At 41.0% G+C, this 20,851-nt stretch overlaps 1 protein-coding gene across 2 annotated transcripts; it reads left to right on the top strand.

Moving 5' to 3' along the window:
- Window positions 1-37: 37 nt before the first annotated feature.
- On the top strand, window positions 38-20,547 carry LRRC42 (leucine rich repeat containing 42). 2 transcript variants are annotated; one of them, XM_072820301.1, is made up of 8 exons: window positions 38-227; window positions 5,444-5,930; window positions 11,527-11,658; window positions 12,810-12,928; window positions 14,160-14,248; window positions 14,406-14,519; window positions 18,313-18,397; window positions 20,042-20,547. In XM_072820301.1, the coding sequence occupies exons 2-8, from the start codon at window positions 5,458-5,460 to the stop codon at window positions 20,314-20,316; spliced, it is 1,287 nt and encodes a 428-aa protein (XP_072676402.1). In that variant the 5' UTR covers window positions 38-227; window positions 5,444-5,457; the 3' UTR covers window positions 20,317-20,547. The 2 variants fall into 2 exon arrangements, with proteins under 2 accessions (XP_072676402.1, XP_072676401.1); XM_072820300.1 differs by lacking the exon at window positions 38-227 and adding an exon at window positions 996-1,228.
- Window positions 20,548-20,851: the final 304 nt, after the last annotated feature.

Raw genomic sequence — 20,851 nt, forward strand, 5'->3', positions numbered from 1 at the left:
GCATCTCCCCAGCCCAGCCTTGCCCCCCCGCCCCCCCGCCCCTTGCCAGCCCCGCGGTCCCACGGCGCCAGGTCGACCCCAGCCCCCTCCCTCCTCCCGAGCTCTCTCGGTCCCACCCTCCCTAGCTTTGTGCCGGCGGCGCCGAGCCGCTTCCCCGTCAGCCGCGCCGCGGGAGGAGGGAGCCGCCACCGCGAAGCGGCCGCTCGCAGCCCCGGGCAGGGGCACAGGTAGGTGGCGGCCGCGGGCTGGGCCGCTCACGCAGCCCCGGGCGGCGAGTGGGGGCGGGGGCGGGGTGCGAGGGAGGGGCGGGGTGGGGGAGGGGTGGGCCGGGAGGGACGGGGTTGGGGTGTGGTTTGGGTGAGAGAGGTGAGGAGGAGGATGTAGGGTGGGGTCGGGGTGCCGCGGAGGGTAGTTGGGGGCAAGGTGGGAGCAGGGTTAGTTTGGGCGGGCTCGGGGAGGGGCATGCGTGGGAATTGAGGGAGGGAGGGAGGGAGGGAGAATTGCAGTACTGGCGAAGAGGAAAACCGAGGGGGATCTGAGAAGTGTAGGAAGGGAAGGATCCAGGCTTAGAATGGAAGGGGTGGGGTCTTGGGAGTGGAGAAGAAAAGTTGGGGCTGTGGGTTTTGAAGTTGGGCATAAGGAGGCGTGAAGGAAGGGGATTTTGAAGGTTATAGACAGAAGACAAGAGGAGAGAGAGATTGGAGTCCTAGGAGAGGGAATCCCAGAGACTAGGAAGAAGGGAAGAAGAATACTTGGTGAAGGACAGAGGAAGAGTGCCTGGGGGTGGAATCCATGGGGATGGAACAGTGTGGGGCAGGAAGGAGAAGCAGGTGGAGGTGAGATTGGGTGTTTGGGACCAGGAACCTCGTTTCAGAAGTGCCTTGGAAGGATTGGAAGGGCCTGGGGTGTGAGAGGCCAGGACGGGGATGTTAAGAGTGGGAGAAGGCGGGGGGGGGGGGGGGGGGGGGGGGGGGCTGTCAGGATTTGGGATTTTATGTGGAAAAGTCTAGAGTTGGCGGGTAGAAGAACTGTTAAGAGTGTCAGGATGTAGGAGAGATTGGCATGCTCCTGGAAGGAAGTAGGGAGCTAAGTCAAGTGTGGCTCTCTGGAGCTTTGGGGGAGGAAAGGGTGTGGGTGAAAAGGCAGGTAGGAAAGTGCACACGCTGTAAGGTAAAAATAATGAGAGGAGTGGAGAATTGAATAATGATGGTGGCACAGAACAATTAAGGTAAGATCGTTAGTTAGTTATAGGTGGTTTGGAACTAATTTCCGTTCAAGTTTTTGTGTAGAAATTTTCTCAAGAATGCTGCATTTTCAAATAAACCAAGGGTGTCTGAAGCCTGGGATGAAGGCCATGGCTTGACAGATGTTTTCCTGGTGTGTGGATGTGGGTAATTTCTGCCCTGGCAGAGGGAAGAAGGGAGGCCTCAATGTAGCTCTGTCCTGGCTCTGTTCCCACCAACTCTTTCCTCAGATGTCCACTGGTTTTTATCTCCTCCCTGCCCCCACCCCTACCCCCAGCTTAAGCCAGTGAATACCAGAGGATCAAACAGGTGGGTGAGATTAATTTTTAACATCTTTTTTTAATCCCTAAGGCTGATGTCATATTTTTATTCTTGAGAGACAGCATCATGCAGTGGAAAGAGCTAGAGCTTTGGAGTAATACAGCCTTGAGATTGAATTCTGGCTCTGCCACTTACTAGCTCTGTTCCTTAAGTAAGTTACTTTACTTCTCTGAGCCTTTTTACCGGTTAAATGGCAATCTTGACCTCAAGGGATTGTTGAGGGTTACGTGAGATCACTTAATTGAGTGCTTAGCACAGTACCTGACAACTGGTATCTGCTTAATACATGGTAGTTATCGCACCCAGTATCATGATCATCGTCACCATTATTACTATGATTTACTCTTTGGGAATTGTTACTTTACCTACTAAAGTTAGGTGCTTTTTTTTCCCCCCCTTCAAATTAGAGAGCCATAGACCCAGCTCACAGTTTTAATCCTGTGGCCTCTGTCTCTGATTCCTTCCCTCCAGTCCACTTAATTGGTATGGTCCTGCTTCTTGCTTGGCAAACTGGCTTCAAGATCTAAAAAGTTGTCATGTTTAATTATCAATTATTTTATTTTGCCTCTTATTCAAAGAGGCGATAGAGAACTGAGTTTGTAATGTAGTAAGTAAGGTTATGTTTTATTCATAAGATGAAATGATACGCTTTGTGGTAACTTTGGCTCCTTTGTGGTGACTGAATACTAACTAGAACATGCACTATGTAATATTTTTCTGTGCAGTTGTACGGTTTAGAGAACTGCCTCTCTGGAGACAGGCTGGGAGACCATCAGAATGCCCAGTACTCTGTTGATCCAATATAAAATATAGTTAATGCAAATCTAAGCTGGACTTTCTTGCAGATACTAATTTTAATTTTCCAGTTTGCATGGGATTTTTGCCATGGTGTAGAACAGGCCTCGTTGCTTGAGAGCCCATTTATAACCGACCACCATGTACAGCCAGGCATAAGCAAAGCTAAGTATGGAAGCTTTATGTGGAATTCTCTTGCCTTTATGGTTCTTAACCTTGAAAGGCTTAAACATTAAGTTTATTCTTAGCTCTTTTTATAGTACCTCACAAACTTTCCGGAAGCTTCTTATTGAGAGGATGCAAGATGCACAAATTTAATAGAAATCAAAGGTTACCAGGATTTCTTGAACCAAGGTTAGTTCCTCAAGTACCTTCATTGAAGAGCAGAGGAGCCTTGGGCCTTCTGGACAGATAATGTGGTTTTTTACTCTTCAGGAAATACTGGATTCTTTTTTTCATAATTTAGAAAGACAACTAGCATTTGAGTAATTTAGGAGTAAAAAATAGCCAGTACTGCCTTTTTTGAAAGCGATCCATGCAAAGAGAAGCTGCCAGGATTTGGGGCAGCCTGGGTTAGTGTCCATATTCTGGTCCCAAGACGCTTGTGCCCTCTGCTGGATGGAACCGGACCTTTCTGATTTTCACCTGAAGTGATCATTTATCCATTTGTCCGTTTGACTCTATAAAGTTTGTGGAACACACTGTTGGGAGTGGGGGTCAGGAGAAATACAGACCCTGTTTCGTTGTCAGGGAGCTTACAGTGTGCTGATACGTTATAATATGTTCTCTTCATAGAATTTGCCTTTCTATTATTATAGTCAAGTCATTCCTTTTTTAGGGCCATAAGGGTGACTAATTTCTGATCCACAGGTAGAATAGGGCTCTGAATGTCCAAATCCAGAGATAAAGACAGAGAATCTGCTTTATCTCCTCATCAAGATTAACATCTGTGAGGTTGAAGGGGCCAGATACTTACCTCTGCTGAAAGAACAGCTTAGAATAAGTGAGGCATCTCCTTAGCAGCAGTCACTGAATACTGGCAAGAGTATGGGTTATTAGAGCTGGCACCGTGACAGGAATTTTTTTGTCTGGGTTTTAGGGTTTTTTCCCTCCCCTGGTAGTACCAGTAGCAATATTCTCCCATCATTTGCTTTGCTTCTACCACCTGCAGAAGGGTCTGGCAAGTGGGGGAGGAGTCTGCAGCTGTTGCCTAGAAGAGGAGCTGGCTCCTAGCAACAGTATCAGCAGGCCCTGCAGTTCAGAGCACTGAGTCTGTCCCTTTGAGGTCTCACCCTTCTTCTTATTCAGTTCAGCATGTATTTGTTGAGGGCTTACTCAAGACTAGGCACTGTGTTGGGCCTGAGAAAAAGATGAAAAACATAAATGCCATGCCTTCAAAGATCACAGCTCTGGGAACGTTAGCAAGTGAACATAGGACACGGTGCTAAGTGCTATATATAGAAGAGACACTGGTGCTCTGGGAAAACCAGACAGGCATGCACTGGTGCAGGGGTTAGTGAAGACTTCCCAGGAGAGGGATCGTGGTTGAGCTGAGTTTTAATGATGAATAAGGATGAGCTAGAAAGCAGAAAAGGATGGTCCAACCAAAGGGAGCAGCAGAATGGGCAAAGACCAGTGGGACAAGAGAGCACAGCCAGCTTACTTGGGTAGTATGGCATGGCTGAAGAGTAAGGCATAAGAAGCCGAGCAGGAAAGGGTGAGGTTGTCAGGCTAGTCAGGGCCCTTCTTTCTGATGTGCTTTTACACACATAATTATCCTCAGGAGAAACGTGGATTGTACTGCTGTCCACAAACAGGATCACTATTTGATCTCCAGAGACTCAGCATTTTTGATCACTGACTTGATTGTTTGCTGACACTTTTACGTGGCATCAAAACTACATCCCAGCCCTGCATTGATGCAGAAGAAGCTGAGTTAGTTCACTCTGAAAGTCAGTCTTTTAAAGATAATGGCAGCTATTTGACATATATAGAATTTTAACTCTCAGTTCTCTTTAGATCATTGTGTTGTTGCAGAAATGATAATCAGCGGCTTTCATTTAACATAGCAATCTCAGTTTCTCAGGAAAACAAATGTTTATTCCAACTAATGCCTGAGCACAAAATGTCAACCATTGCATAAATGCCTACTGTGTTTGGTGTCTTGCCTCACCTCAAAAGTGTCCTAATAGAGCCCTAAGAGATAAGATGTTTCCAAGAGGTAGAATAGCTTTTTTTTTCCCCCCAGCTCTTGTAATGGAGGTCTTTGTAGATCCAAAAAAGCCTATTGCTGGTGGTCTGTGTAAGGTTTGGCAAATTAGTAGACTTTAGTCTAACAAATATCCACCCAGGGACTGTTAAATCCCAGAGCACTATGTTATATCTCAGAGCATCCCAGAGTCTGGATGAATTAAACCTGGTCCCTCTCCTCAAGGAGCTCAAACCAGTAGAACACAGGCCCAGAAATAAATCAGTAGCAGAACACTGAATCAACAAAGTATGTGGAAGGTGCCAACGTAGCAAGGAAGTTATGTTTCTGGTCTTTGTTCTGTGTGTAAATACATTTTTTAAAACAGAAATAGTAAATTTCATGTATACTGTTTGTACATTTGTAACTTTCAAATCAATAAAAATTTTATGATTTTAATGGCTGCATAACATTCCATGGTATGGATGTATCATAATTTATTTAATAATATCCCTGCTGTTGGACATTTAGGTTGTTTCCATTTGTTTTGTGATTAATCAGCTATGCTGCCGTGACTTTCTTTGTTCTTGTAGATGACTCTCTGTGCTTCTGTAACTTCCCCAGGGTGAATTGTAGAAATGAGATTCGAGCTAGCTTTTGGAAGATAAGTAGGAGTGCACCAGATATAAAGAAAAGGGGGAAAGTAGGAGACAGCATTCCAGATAGAGGCAGCCTGCAGTGCCAGGTTCATAGGCAGCTGGGAAGCTTTGTTTCCCCACATCAACCAAAGGGCCTTCCTGGTAGGCTCGTAAAACTCTGGGCACAGCAAGATGAAGTTGCATGTTATAAATGGCATTTTAATTGGATTTGCTTCCTTTGTGCTTTGCTTTTACAGCTGGAAGCAAGGCAATGTCTTACTACCTCAACTCCGAAAACCACCTGGACCCAGGACCCATCTACGTACGAGAAAATGGTCAGCTGCACATGGTCAATCTGGCCTTGGATGGTGTCAGGAGTAGCCTGCAGAAGCCAAGGCCTTTCAGACTGTTTCCCAAAGGCTTCTCTGTGGAGCTTTGCATGAACAGGGAAGATGATACTGCGCAGAAAGAGAAGACTGATCATTTCATCTTCACATATACCCGGGAGGGGAATCTTCGGTACTCTGCTAAGTCTCTCTTCAGCCTCGTCCTGGGCTTTATCTCTGACAACGTTGATCACATTGATTCCCTTATTGGCTTTCCTGAGCAGATTGCTGAAAAGCTCTTTTCTGCAGCGGAAGCCAGACAGAAATTCACAGAGCCAGGTGCAGGGCTGAGGGCTTTACAGAAATTCACAGAAGCCTACGGAAGTCTGGTACTTTGCTCCCTGTGTTTGCGAAACAGGTGGGTGTTCTGATTAGAGTATTGAGTATTGTGTTGGATATGTTCAGTCTGTCTAGTTCTGGGGCTTTGTGGGCTTGGGGGCATTCTCCCATCAAATAGCACTACAGTTTAAAACTTCTAAATAAAAAGTGGCCGGCCATTTTGAGAAAAATCACTGTCTTTCTCCCTACCCACTGCCCCCACCAGAAAACACAGCTTTATTTTGAAACCGCTTCACCACTGTTTGATTGTCACCACTCCTCCATTCAGTAAAAAAAAATACTTGTAGTCTAGTATGAGAAAAGACAAGATACAATCTGCCAAATATCTCTTGGTGTGCTCTTGAGGATGTGAAGATTAGTAACCAGAGTTCTGGGCCGATTCCAGTTTTCAGAACTCTAGATATTGGGCATTGGATAAAAAAGTAACTTTTTTAAAAGGTGATTAAAATTTCAAGTATCCCGAAATATGGAAATTTTCAAATATGGTCTGTTCACTTTAAAAATAGAAACTGGCAGCTATTTTACCAGCAGAAGATGGGTTTATTGAAGAATAAAAGAGCACTGCAATCTGAGACAATCAAACTATTGGAAAACCACAGGCAAGCCTGGGGGAACAAAGGAGAGGCATACTTTTTTCAGGAGAAAAGAGAAGTTGGGAAGGTTGTTCCAAACTTAAAGTACATTGGAATAAACTAGGAGTTCAGAATGGGGTGGCTTTTCTTTGGTGAAGCTCTTGTCAGAGGGGAGGAGGAAAGCAGCGTTTCTTCCTTTGGCTGGGAGTCGTAGAGTAAGACTCACACATGAAAGGTCAAGTCCACGTAAGGTCAAGTCAGGCTTTTCGCTTCGGGTCCTCTGTTGACTCTGAGTGATAGGGAGCAAGAGCTCCCCTTGCTGAAAACCTGACCACTCTCATTTTAGTGAGGTTTCCCATGACTCATTTTGTTGGGTCCCAACACCAAACTCTGTTTTCTAACAGAACAAATGTTTTCTATTGTGACTTGCCTTTGCTTTTATTGATTTATTTAAAGTTTTTAGAGGCACCTGTGTGGTTTAGTTGGTTGAGTATCCTGGACTCTTGTTCTCAGCTCAGGCTCAGGTCTTGATCTCGGGGTCATGAATTGAAGCCATACTTTGTGCTCCACTTAAAAAATAAAACAGATAAAATTTTTATTTTACCATTACCTAAAATTATTTTTAAAGCATTTACTAATTTTTTAAAAAAAACCTTTAGGGGTGCCTTGGATAGCTCAGTAGATTAAACACTCAACTCTTGATCTCAGCTCAGGTATTAATCTCAGGGTTGTGAGTTCAAGCCCTGTGTTGGACTCTGTGCTGGGCATGGAGCCCACATAAAAAAACAAACAAAAACTAAAAAATGTGCCTGGAAAATAATTCAAACACAGAAAGGTATACAGTGAAACATGGCCTCCCTCCCATTTTATCTCCTATTTCTCCAGAGGCAGCTACTGTTCACAGTTTCTTTTATGTCATTCCAGTGACATCTTGTACAGGTACATGCATCTATAGCTCTCCCCTTTGTTATACAAGTGGCAGCACACTCCTTACACCATTACGCATCTTGCTTGCTTTATATATTTTGGAAATCATTTACTATCAATACCTGTAGATTTTAAAAGTAACTGTGTAGTGTGCCATTACATGAACTTTTTTGTGATTAGAAAATGTGAAAAGTTAGCTTTCTATTAAATGCACCATCAATATGACCATTAAAACAAGGCTAAAGTAGAGCATGTAAGAGGAGAAAGTCATGTCAGAAAGCATAAGGTAAATTCATATGCCTTAAGAAACAAAAAAAGGAGGGGTGCCTGGGTGGCTTGGTTGGTTAAATGTCTGACTTCAGCTCAGGTCATGATCTTGGGGTCCTGGGATAGAGCTTTGTGTCGGTCTCTGTGCTCAGTAGGGAGCCGGCTTCTCCCACTCTCTCTCTGTCGTTCCCTCTAGCTCATGCTTTCTCTTCCTCTCTCTCCAAAAAAAAAAAAAAAAAACTTTAAAAAACAAAAAAGAAGAATTCTTTATTTAATTGGCTCATAGAATTAATGGCATCACTCTGGTTCAAATATTGTACTTTAAAAAGACAAGGCATAAACATACATGTAGACGGGAGCAGAACTGTGGACTTAGGAACTGAGCAAGCACCTTCTAAAAACTCTGTCTCCATGCTATGGTTAGTTACAGCTGAGCCTGGGGCTGTTACCAGTAGAAAAAAGAATTACCTTACCTAAATGAAAAATCCAAGCAATATTTCACTGTAGCACATATATTTAAAATATATTTTACCCCTTCATGTTTTGTTTCAAGTTATTTATGTTCATTGTAGAAAAATTGAAACATGAAAAGTAGAATTATGATAGATGCCTTGTTTTAAAATTATTTTATAAAGGCAGTACAATTTGGGAAATATATAAAGCTGTAATTTTAAGAAATTCATAATCCCACTATTCATGATAATCATTTTCAAATATATTTATGCATTTAGGAATATACTATCTATAATCTGTATTCTGTTTTCTCCCCATCTATCGTTCTAGCTTAAGTATTTTTCATGATAGTGACAATGCTTTTTATCCATTTGTGACATCTATATACTGCCATTGGTCAGTTTGGATGAGAATAGCCCTTTCGTTCATGTTTGGTGAGCACATAAATTAGCATTTCTGGAAAGCAGCTTAGCAACATGTATCAAGAGCCTTAAAAATATCCATTCCGTTTGACTCATTAATTCCATTTATTGGGAATCTATCCTAATTTTTAATGTAATAACTCAGACATGAGAACAAATACTTTTATATAAGGTGTTCATTATGATACTATTTGTAATAGTGAAAACCTGAAAGCTGAATATCCAACAACTGGAAATAAGTCAATTATGGCACATTCATATGGTGAAATATTATATAGCTATTAATGTTCAAAGATTACTTAAAATGATGTGAAATGTTCTTATATGATACATTTAAAAGGATAAAATTGCATATACTATATGATCCAATTTTTTTAAAAAAAGGAATTTTTATATGCATTGCATATGTAGAAAAAGTCTTTCAAAATGTAGATTGTGGGATTGCAAGTCGTTTAAATTTTCTTTGTAATTTTTCACATTTTCTTGATTTTTTTTCTACAGGGGATATATGTTATTTTTATGATCATGAATATAAATATAAGAAACGTTTTTAATGTAGTCTTTATTGCAAGAATCCTAAACTTTGCTGTCTTGTTCAGATACAAGATTAAGATTTTCAATTGTGGGGCTATCTGACTGGTTCAGTTGGAAGAACATGCCACTCTTGATCTCAGGGTCATGAGTTCTAGCCCCACATTAGGTGTAGAGATTACTTAAAAATCTTTTTTTAAAAATGATTTTCAATTGCGATCCCAAACTTCCCTTCTCCTTTTGAATCCCCAGAGAAAAATAGGAAGAGGACAAGAGATTTGGGTTTGCATTTACAATCCAGGGCTGATGCTATAGCAACACAAAGGGTTCAGATCAAAGAGAAGGAGATTGAAGAAATTATTAAAAATAAGTAATTGGGGAGGTTCAGGCACTCACTGTCTTAGGGTGGGTCACAAAGCTGCTTGTTAGATGGAGAGCCAGTGTCTTTGCAACTGGGTTCCAACTTATAAAAACTATTTCCTTCCTGTGTTGAAAGCCCAGTGGTTTTTATTCCAAGTGGTTACAGGAGGCAAACATGTTTTCCTTAAAATATCACCCTGTGTAATGAAGTGATTATAATAACTACCATGAAATGAGATGAGATTCTATTAGATGCCGTGTGCTTTTGGAATATTGTGTCTAGTATTCTTATCCTTAAAAGAAGTAATCAGTTGCCGCATTTTCAGTGGGAGAAATTGAGGATCAGAGAAGTTAAGTAACTTTTCACAGTCACACAAGTAATTAGGATTGTTACAATCCAAACTCAATTGTATCTGACACTAAAATATGTCCATGTACTTTCTCTTGCTTCTCCATTACACGATTCTAAACTCATTAATTGGAAGACGGGTGTTGAGCAAGACCCTAGAGCTTTGATCAGGTCCTAGATAAGCATCTAGTAGTGTCTGTCTGTTGCTTTGCATGTTGGTTTCTCAGCCTTGATTTTTGTTCTGTTAATCACATTATACATTGTTATGTCCTTCGCGGATAACCCTTGTTTCAGAATTACTAAAAATCTTTTGGTTAATTGATCAAAGGATGTGTGTTTTCCTTTCTCTGATTGCCAGTAATCCCCCAAATCCCCATTAACCCACTTCCAACTCTGATTGGAAGATAGAAAACAGCAGCTTTATTTACAGTGCAATTAAAATACGTCTGTGTAAATAAGACTCAGTTGTGTATCCAGCTGAGCTCTGTCACCAGGCTGCTTAGAGAGGGTATCAATGCCCCAGGCCATCTGTACCTAGCAGTTAGGCCAGTGACCAGCTTTCAGTACATCTTATTTTGATTGGAAATAGGAAGAAAAGAGATCTAACTTCCCTCTTGCCTTCACGTTATCCTATCTTCTTTGTCTTTGGTAATTATGATCCTATTGACAGAAAAGAGAAGTGAACACTTTTAAGTGTAACTCCACTGATTCTAGCATACCATTTTGCTGTGGAAACTTCTAGATATCCATGAGGAAAGTGGATGAAAAAGTCATTGTCTTGCCACAAGTCAGTTTTCCTGTTTTCTTAGGATCTTCTCTTCCCTATTTCCTGTCACTCCTAATCCTTTTTCATTTTTTTCTCACTGATATCATCTGAAATAGATGAACAACTGGAAAGCAGGGTGGAGGCCCCAGCCTGGGCTGTGGAATGCCCTTTTCTTTTCCTCTCCAGAGGCCTCCCTGATGCTTCCTGATAGCAGTTTGGCAAGGTGCTCCATTGTAATTAAATTGTGCTCATAGGTTTGTCTTAACCATCTAGAGGAGACTAAGTCTTTGTAGTTTGTCATACTGCAGGAACTTTCAGAGTGAAGTTAACAGGCGCAGTGGAGTGGGCAGCCACTGAAACATGTTTGAATAGAAAAGATAAAATGTGATCTGCCAAACATCTCTTGGTATATTCTTAGGGATGTGCAGAGATTAGAACTCAGAGTTCCAGGCCGTGTTCCAGTTTTCAAGCTAGTAGATACTTGAGCATAAGATAAAAGGCAACTTTAAAAGAATGAATAATTTTTTGAGTGTCCTAAAGTTTGGAAATTCTCCCATCAGGTCCCAACACCAAGGTCTGTCTGCTTTTTTTTGTTGTTGTTTTGTTTTGTTTTCTGTGTTTTTTTTTTTCAAGGTCTGTTTTCTGACAAAGATGTTTTCTCTTGTGTCTTGCCTTTGCTCATATATTTTTATTCTTAATTTTTTTTGTATATTTTTATTTAAAAGTTTTTATTCCACTGTCATGTAAAAAGACTCAAAGTATTCACTAGTTAAAAAATTCACCCTGGCTCACATAGTAGTTGGTGAAGTCTGCTTATTACATAGTTCCTTGTACTGATGGAATGTTGACTAAATCATGAAGCCACAAATGGTAATGTTTTAAAAGAAGGAAAAGAAAAAAAAAAAAAAAAAAAGAAAAAAAAAAAAGAAGGAAAAGAAAAGCTATTGATTGCTCTCCATGCCCCACAGATACCTGGTGATTTCAGAAAAACTTGAGGAGATTAAGTCTTTCCGGGAGCTGACCTGCCTGGATCTTTCCTGTTGCAAGCTTGGAGATGAGCATGAACTTCTAGAACATCTCACCAATGAGGCCCTGTCTAGGTATTGACCTGCCACCACTTGTAGATGGAATTTTTTTTTTTTTAAAGATGACCCAGTGGGATCATCTTGAAGAATGCTAATCACTTTCCAGTCCTGTGTTTATTTGCTAATTTTTTTTCTTTTCTAAAACATTTTAAATCTCCTTTACTAGGCACAAGCAATATAGATTAAACAGTTCTTAGGAAACCAAGTCTGTTGGTTCATTTTCTAAAATAACCTTTATTTCAACATGCAATATACGAAACAGCCTGGGGTGAAAATGATTTTGCCCTTAGTTTTCCAGTCCTAGTTTATTCTAACAAAAGTCATCCTTTTGTATTTTAACTATCAATGAACTATAAATTATTTAAAAAGTAAACTATTGAAGACCGCCTCATTCTTTGCAAGAATCATAATTTAAAGAAATCACCCAGTTTATACCATTTGCAAATAGTCCAGCTGATCTCCAGTTGCTCAGTCTGGCCAGCAGAGAGGAGGCCAGATGGATTCCTTTGTGGTTTCATAAACAGCCAGAAGCATAACAGTATGACAAACTCAAGTCTAACCAGCTTCCTAGGGCCTGCTTTAGACAGTGACACCTACACACTACCCCATACAAAGGTATTTTTGTGTGAGGTTTAGTAAAGGTTCAGATGTCTTGTGTGTGGGACAGTGGAGCAAATTAATACCCTAAAATTTCAGGTTAGCTGGATGGATTGGGTGATGGGTGTACCTAAAAACCAGTCTGAAAATCTAGATTTATAAAGCTAGGTTAAAATTAGAGGATTGTTTGCTTTGCAAAAAGAATTCTCCTAGGAGTTCTTTAGTAGACTTTCCTGACCTATTTAGAGTGTTTTTGGTTTTCAAATAGGATTTTTCATGAATGTAGCTTCTGTGTTAAACAAGATATATTTATCCCCTTAATGAAGTCTCTGTTTACCTCATTTGACCATATAGCCTTAGTGCCCTCTGCCATCGGAGATTAGTACTACATGACACTTCCATCCCTAACTTAACCCTCAACTAGTAAATAGCACCAAAAGGTTTATAATTCCATTAAATGCATTGGGTATGAGATAACAGGATGTATTTTTAGATGAAATTTATGAAAGCATGTTCTTGTGCATAGACTTTCTCAAAATCTGATTTATCTATGGACTTTGTTTCCCTAGCGTAACTCAGCTCCACCTGAAGGATAATTGTTTATCTGATGCTGGGGTACGGAAAATGACAGCACCAGTTCGAGTGATGAAAAGAGGCCTTGAAAATCTAACATTATTAGACTTATCTTGTAAGTTTTATTAGAAATATAGTTCTTAATGTTGGAAGAATGGTTTTAGAAATCACCTAGTTCTTCCCCCATCATTTTAGAGGTGATAAGATTAAAGGTGGTAACTTTCCTAGATGCCACAGCAAGTTAGTGGCAGAGCAAGAATAAAGCCAGAGGGTCTTGACTCCTGGCCAGGTACCTTTCCTGGTTTGCTGCCCCCTCTTTAGGGTAGGAAAAGCCTTTCCAGATTCATCTGGACCACTCTGTGCAGACAGGGCAGCCTTTCATCCTTCTCATGGCATATATAAAAGACATATGGCTCACCTTTACTTACCTTGAGTTGCTGATACATAGTGTCTGTCAGCTAGGTCTTTTAATCAATACTTGCTTGATGAAAATCTTGATGAATTCACAGTTGTGATAACTTACTCAGGATTAACCAGATGTGACTTTAGTGGTAAAAAGTTGATAGAGATCATTTACAATTTAACTGAGTGTCCATTCAATATATGGCAGGATGGTATGGTGTCAAAAGAATGAAAGGAACAGGGGTTTAAGGTCAAAGGACACTCCTTGTTCTACATTTTTTAATAGCTGTGTACCCTGAGTAAGTTATTTAGCCTCTCTGAGCCTCGACTTCTGTAAAACGAAGACCGTAGTGAATGTCCAACCTCCCTCCCAGAAAAGTGTATTTATTCAGCAAATATTTTTTGAGCATCTGGAATGTGCTGGGTATTGTACTCATGGCTTTGAGGACTCAGTGCTAAATGTAATACTCTGATTTGAAAAGGTAATATGTAAGAAAGATTTCTGAAGACAGTGCAAATTAGTAAGAGTAGTAACAGTCTCTGTGTCTAAAAACCTTTGAAAGTCTTTTAAAAATCTTTTTACTTTGGAGGTGAAATAGCCACACACAAAGTGCGATAAACCATAAACATGTTTATGGATGCTGTTTTTATAGGGCTCCAGATTAAACCCTTTGGGTTAACTTCCTGGTTCATTTATTTTTCTGCTAATCCCCACCTCCTAGAAAGTTAGAGCTATAAAGGATCTTAAGGGTCATTTGGTGTGGCTGTTCCCATATTACAGACAGGATGAAGATAAGTAAGATCTTTGTATCGTTTTCTCTGAAAAGTTTGCTCACTCGGTACTTTATATTTTATCATTGTTTGGCCTTTTTCTGAGCTTATTGTTGGACTTTAGCAGTAGCTCTACTGTATACTGTTATATAGCCTATGTTTTTGACATCTAGGTAACCCTGAGATCACAGATGCGGGAATTGGATACCTCTTCTCTTTTAGAAAACTAAACTGCTTAGATATTTCTGGGACAGGGCTCAAGGTAAGACATTTGCTTGTTTCCCAGACTTATAATTAGATATTTTTTGCTCCTGCTAATTGGTATTTAGAAAAGACTGGTGTTTGTGATGGTATTTATTTCCCACTGAAAGCAAGCAAGAATTGACCAGGTGTGTGCTTTCTTGTTCTTTCCCTCGTAGGACATCAAAGCCGTCAAACACAAGCTCCAGACCCACATAGGCCTTGTCCACTCCAAAGTGCCTTTAAAGGAATTTGATCACAGTAACTGTAAGACAGAGGGCTGGGCTGACCAGGTACTGCAGATTTTTCTCTCTCACAGTGTATATAGCTTTTCATTTTAAGTCCAAGTGCCTTAATCAACACCTTGAACAAACATTAATTTTCTAGGTAGTCTGGCTAAATTATCATCTTCACATCAGATCAGAGACAGTAATGGCCTATACCTGACCCAACTACTTAAGGCAAAGTGTTAGATGTCAGTCCTTAGAGATCATGCTCTGGTCACTATATTGTGGCTCATCCATATTTGCCCTAGGAGAAAATGCCGTCGAGAAAATGCCATCTTGAAAACGACTCAGAAAATAAGTGAATTCTGGCCTGCTATGCAAAAAAGCAGTATGTCCAGCTGCAAGAGGACACATTCTCTTAGCAGCATTAGATGCTGAAAAAAAAAAGTCACACCGATAAGGGTTCAAATCTCACTCTTTCCCTTAGTGTGGGCAAATTTCTTACCTTGTAGAGCTTTGGTGAGGAAATGTCCTTTTTTGTCCTCTCACTGAGTGAACCCTCCCATTTTCAGCTTCTTGGCTGACTTTCCTTTGCTTTGGTCTTATCTTCTTGGTGGTCTTCCTCAACTTAGTATAGACCTAAGTAGGAAATTAGAAGGTAAGCAGGTAGTAGGGCACCAGTAAATTGCAGTTTGCCTATGGCTGGTGCCCTTCTTCTTGAGATACTGTTTCTTGGTAGAGGCCTCGAGGACCCACCTGTTTTGTTCTGGATTCTTCCTTGGCTCCACTATAATGCATGATGGTGGACCTATCCAAGTGCCTAATTGTATCATCTTCCTGTAAGTAATCAAGAAGGGGTGAGTCAGTATTTCAGGAGCACTTTTGTGTTTGTACATAAGATACATGCTGAAATCGTTATAACAGTTTGTAGCTGTGGATGAATCTTAAACATATATCCAGTGGACTTGGGGCAGGTGTGGGATGATCATGCAAAGGCTTGATGAAGTTTGGTAGCAGGGGATGAGGGGATGAGCGTAGGCTGTGGAGTCAAGGAGACATGGGTTTGGGATCCTGGCTGCACAACACAATAGCTTTATGACTTAAGACAACTTTGAGTTGCAATTTCTTCATCCATATAAAGAAACCAGGATTTCTTACAGAGCTTGGTAAGGTTGAAGTAAAATACCTAGCAACCTGGCTTGAAAGCACAGATTATACCATAGAGATACTGTGGGTGTGGTTCCAGACTGCCCCAAAGAAGCAAATATTGTGGGGTGCCTGGGTTGCTCAGACTCTTGATTTTGGCTCAGGTTATGATTTCAGGGTTGTGGGATTGAGCCCCGTATTGGTCTCCATGCTCAGCAGGGATTCTACTTGAGATTCTTTTCTCTCCCTCTGCCTCTCCCCACCACGCCCTCTCTCTCAAATAAATAAACCTTTTTAAAAGCACAAGTATTGCGATAAAGCAAATCAGATTATTTTTTTGGTTTCCCAGTACATATAGAATTTATACTGTAGTCTGTTAAGTGTGTAATAGCATTATGTCTAAAAAATAATGTACTCAATGTTAATTTGAAATATTTTATTGTTAAAAAAATATTAGCCATCTGGGGATCCCTGGGTGACTCAGCGACTTAGCACTTTCCTTTGGCCCAGGGCGTGATCCTGGAGTCCTGGGATTGAGTCCCACATCAGGCTCCCTGCATGGAGCCTGCTTCTCCCTCTGCCTGTGTCTCTGGCTCGTGCCCTCTCTCTCTCTCTCCCTCTCCCCCCTCCCCCTCTCTCCCCCCTCTCTCCGTGTCTCTCATGAATAGATAAATAAAATCTTAAAAAAAAAAAAGTTAGTCATCACTTGAGCTTTCAGCAAATTTATGAAAAAATTTGGAATGTCACAAGCATTATCAAAATGTGACACCGAGACATGCAGTGAGCAAATGCTATTAGAAAAATGGTGCCAATAGACTCGTCTTTATGCAGGGTTGCCACAGACCTTCCATTCATAAAAAACATGGTATCTGCTAAACATAATAAAGCAAAGCTCAGAGGCATGATGGGGCTCCTTCACACATGGAGCTTCGTCCCATGCATGTGAGTGGGCCCCGGGGCGCAACCATAGCATTTGGGCCATCTCTTGCTGACCCCCTATTGAAATGTCTTGGGGCTCACTCTAGGCTCCTGCTGTGCTCTTTGCAGGTGACACAGACCAATGAGGCCAGATAACACGAGTCCCCTTACTTTCCTCCCTGTCTCACAATATCTCCCTTTTCTTCATATTCTGCTTCCCTCCTGTCCCAGGGGTCAAGTGTGCCATTTCATTCCAGGGTTGAGCATTTGAATATTTTTCAGTCCCAGTCCCTGAGTTCCTCAGCTTTCGCTGGGATATTCCACTTATAATGATTTCCCTCTCCTCCCCACCCTTTGGTGTTCAGTCTCATGCTGTGTTGGCTGCTTTCTTTACATGCATAAATATACCTTACACTTTCTTGAACGTGGTCTTCACCCCCAGTGCAGCTGTGACATGGTTCCTGTGACCTTGTCCACCTCCTCGCTGCCCACTCAGTTCTTAATCCCTTGTGCTCTAGGTCTGGCCTTCCCTGCCTCGCAGCAGGCATTTTCTTGGACGTGGCATCTGACCCCGTTCTCCACCTTCCTGGCCTTTCGCCTTATTCCACTCTTACTTCTCCTGCCAGCTCTGGCTGATTCCTCACTGCCTCCTTTCACTGTCCTGGTGATCTCCAGTGTCCCTGCAGGGAAGATTGTACCTTCTCTGACACAGATCCATTCCTAAATACTGTCTGTAAATCGCTGCCAGGCACCCCAGGTTCAGCATGTCCAGAACCAAGCTCATTTTCTTCTTCCCTGTATCCAGGCAGGTCTTGCAATTGACATACATATTTCTGTTAGTGAAGTACTATTTCCATATTGCCCACTGAATCACCAGGTTTGGTTTATCCTGGTGTTCTCTTCAATCTGACCCATTCCCCATAACTAGAGAAGTTTTGTAGAAGGGATGACATCTAGTATTTCCTGGGGCTTTCTGTGTGCCAGACACAGCCACACCCCTCATTTAATCCTCACAGCAGCCTGAGGGTATTAGTATAGTATTATTAATATTAATTTACAGATGAAGAAATTGAGCCCCCCAAAATAAATCACTTGCCAAGGGTACCCTGGCTACAGGTGGTGTTGCTAAGTCTGGAACTATATTCTTAACATTCTGTGTTGTCCTATCTCTGTGTCCTGAAGTGTTTTCCTTGACTTTATGATCATTTTATTGCATCCTATAATGAGAAATATTAAAAGTTCTTGTTACTTGCAGTATATGTAAAATAATCACTTTATGTATAGTTTATACTCAGCCAGATTTCCAAAAGAATTTTTAGTAGCTTATAATAAATATACATCTGTAACAGTTTTGAAAAATGGAAACTGATCATGAAATGTAAGAATATGGGAATGTGGGAATTTTATACACATACAAGTTTGAATTATATTTGGTATATTTTAAGGCATGAAAGTGAGTCTAATCTGTGAAAAATATTTTGACTAAGGTTTTACATTTTTTTATTTAAGGATATGCACTTTTTTCTAGCTTGCAATAGAGATGAAGATAGACAGGGAATCAGCTTTATAGATTTTTCCCGAGTCATGCAAATACGTATATCTAGCATGTTTGTATTCTGATCAACTCCTGCATTAAAACAGAAAATCTAGGCTTGACTTGGTTACTCTTTCACCTATCAACTGAAGATTACCACAGGATTTGTGTTTGTGGAAAGGGAGCTAGGGGGAACAGGAAAGCTTGAGATTAAAAGCTCGAGATTTTGTTCAGATTAAAATCTTTTCAAATACATTTTAGATTGTTCTGCAGTGGGAGCGTGTGACTTCAGAAGCTGTGAAGCCACAAGAATCTGGGGAGCCTCAAACAGCAGCTCAGCACTTCTGTGAGAAATTCTTTTTTCTTTGGAATTTTTGCTGTTAGGTTATTTGCACCCGTAAAGCAGTTGGTACCCCGTAATGGGTATCAGCCCATTTTCACTCAGTGGGAAAAGTAATTATGATAGTATTGACTTACATAGATCATCAAGACTTGTATTCTCTTGACATACTACAGTGTAAGTTCACACTTAGCTTTGAGCACCACCACCAGGAAAATAGCTCATTAAATGTATGTATGTATGTATGTATGTATATTCCCTCTTGTTCCAAAAAGGATTTGCCATGGCACAAAAGTAGAGAGAGTACAGAACATTAAAAAAGGAATTAAGACTAGCCAAAAGATAGAAGCATCCCAGGTGTCCATCAAAAAATGAGTGAATGGGGTGCCTGGCTGGCTCGGTCAGTGGAGTGTGCCACTCTTAATCTTGAGGTTGTGAGTGTGAGTCCCATGTTGGATGTAGAGATTAGATAGGAATAAAATATTCACAAAGAGGGGGTGATAAAAGGATAAACAACATAGTATTTCAATACAATGGAATATTATTCAGCCTTAAGAAGGAAGAAAGTTTTGACATATATTATAACATGGATGAAATTTGAAGAAATTATGCTAAGTGAAATAAGCCAGTCAAAAAGAAACATGTTGAGGGATTCTTCTTATAGGAGCTTCCTAAAATAGTCAACTTTATAGAGAAAGACCGCCTGGGTGGCTCAGCGGTTTAGCGCTGCCTTCGGCCCAGGGCCTGATCCTGGAGACCCAGGATTGAGTCCCACGTTGGGCTCCCTGCATGGAGTCTGCCTCTCTCTCTCTCTCTCTCTCTCTCATGAATAAATAAAATCTTAAAAAAAGAAAAAAGAAAATAGAGTAGTGGGTATCAGAGCCTGGGGAGAGGAGAAGGGAGTTCCTGATGAACAGTTACAGTGTTTCCATTTTGCATCATGGAAAAGTTCTGGAGAGAGATGGTGGTGATGTTTGCCCAAGGATGTGGATGAACGCAGTACCTCAGGACTCTACACTTAAAAATGATGAAAGTGGTAAATTTATGTTATTTTACTATAATTTTTTTAAAGGAGTTAAGTGATAAAGTCAAAATGAAGGAAAAATAAAGGTAACAAAATTAGAATTCACGGCATACCACAACTGTAGAATAAAGTGGTATCATTTGCTAAGAGTTGTGCCCTAAAATTTGGCTCTTGTTTAGAAGCAAAGTCCTGATTTTGAATAATAAGAGGTAACCTTTTCTGAGCTTTTATTATGTGGTAAACATTGTGCTGAACACTTTATATGTTACCTTATTTATCTTCACATCATGCTTATGAATTTGGTTTTATATCCTTACGAAGATGAGAAAACAATCTCAGAGAAGTTACTTGCCCGAGTAACTGGATAAGTAGGCTTATCCAGGAAGTGGCAGATCTGGGATTTGAATCCAAATCTGTCAGACTCCCATGTGGGTATGTTCCTTCAGCCTATGCTAGTGCACATGCCACTGTTACTTGCTAGGTTGTTCAGAAGAGAATAAACTTAATCCAAGCCTCTCTTTGTTTGGGCCTTTGTTGTTTTCCTTGGATCCTCTTTCTGGACTTGAGCAGGCGTTAACACACCAGTGTAATCAACTCATGGCCACTCCCTTCTGTCACTCTTACAGATGGCAAGCGGGCTCGAACAGAAGCCCCCGTGAAGTGTCCACTGGCAGACACCCACGTGAACTCTTCTGAGAAACTCCAGTTCTATAAAGAGAAAGCCCCAGACTGCCATGGACCATTGTTAAAGTGTGAAGTTGTCTCAAGCCAGGAGTCAAAGAAGAGCAAGAAGAGAGCTTTTGAAGAGCCAGAGAAGGAACAGAGCAATGCTTCGCAGTCTTCAAAGCAGAAATATGTATGTCTTGCTGTGGAAGACTGGGACTTGTTAAATTCCTACTGATTGGTAGATAGGAGTTGACCTCTTTCCCCCTGACTCTGATCTGATGTATGAGGAAAGGGGGCTGATGGTGTTTTCCTTTTTGTTTAACTTTACCTATGGCATTAGCATAGCAAGCGGATATTTCTACTTTTGTGGTGGGGGAGGGGAATGCTATGGAAGTATGTAATAATTTCTAATGTATATTTTCAATACATAGTAATTTTTTCAAATAAACGTTTTTGCTGTCCTTAAGTCCTGCTTGTGAAGTGTAGACTGAAACTTCAGGAAATAACACTTTAGTTTGGGATAGAAGGCCATTTGAAATAAGGCAGCTTAGCATGACTTAGTATAAGATGGCCCACCCAAGAAGGGGTGTGTGTGTGTGTGTGTGTGTCTTCCATTATTGAACACCTCCTGTGCACCACACTCTGTCCCCACAACAACAATGGAAGATAGGTATTAGCCCCACTTTAGAGTTAAGAACACTCCACCTCACCTGGGTGGCTCAGTTGGGTAAGCATCCAACTCTTCAGATCATGATCTCAAGGTTCTGGGA

This window comes from Canis lupus, chromosome 3, assembly GCF_048164855.1.
Source record: "Canis lupus baileyi chromosome 3, mCanLup2.hap1, whole genome shotgun sequence".
In the NCBI taxonomy this organism is placed as follows: Eukaryota; Metazoa; Chordata; class Mammalia; order Carnivora; family Canidae; genus Canis; species Canis lupus.

Coding starts and splice junctions, on each gene's coding strand:
- LRRC42 (XM_072820301.1), top strand. CDS start 5,458: ATGTCTTACTACCTCAACTCCGAAAACCACCTGGACCCAGGACCCATC. Junction 14,249..14,405: donor TTTCTGGGACAGGGCTCAAG/GTAAGACATTTG, acceptor TTTCCCTCGTAG/GACATCAAAGCCGTCAAACA. Junction 18,398..20,041: donor AACAGCAGCTCAGCACTTCT/GTGAGAAATTCT, acceptor TCACTCTTACAG/ATGGCAAGCGGGCTCGAACA.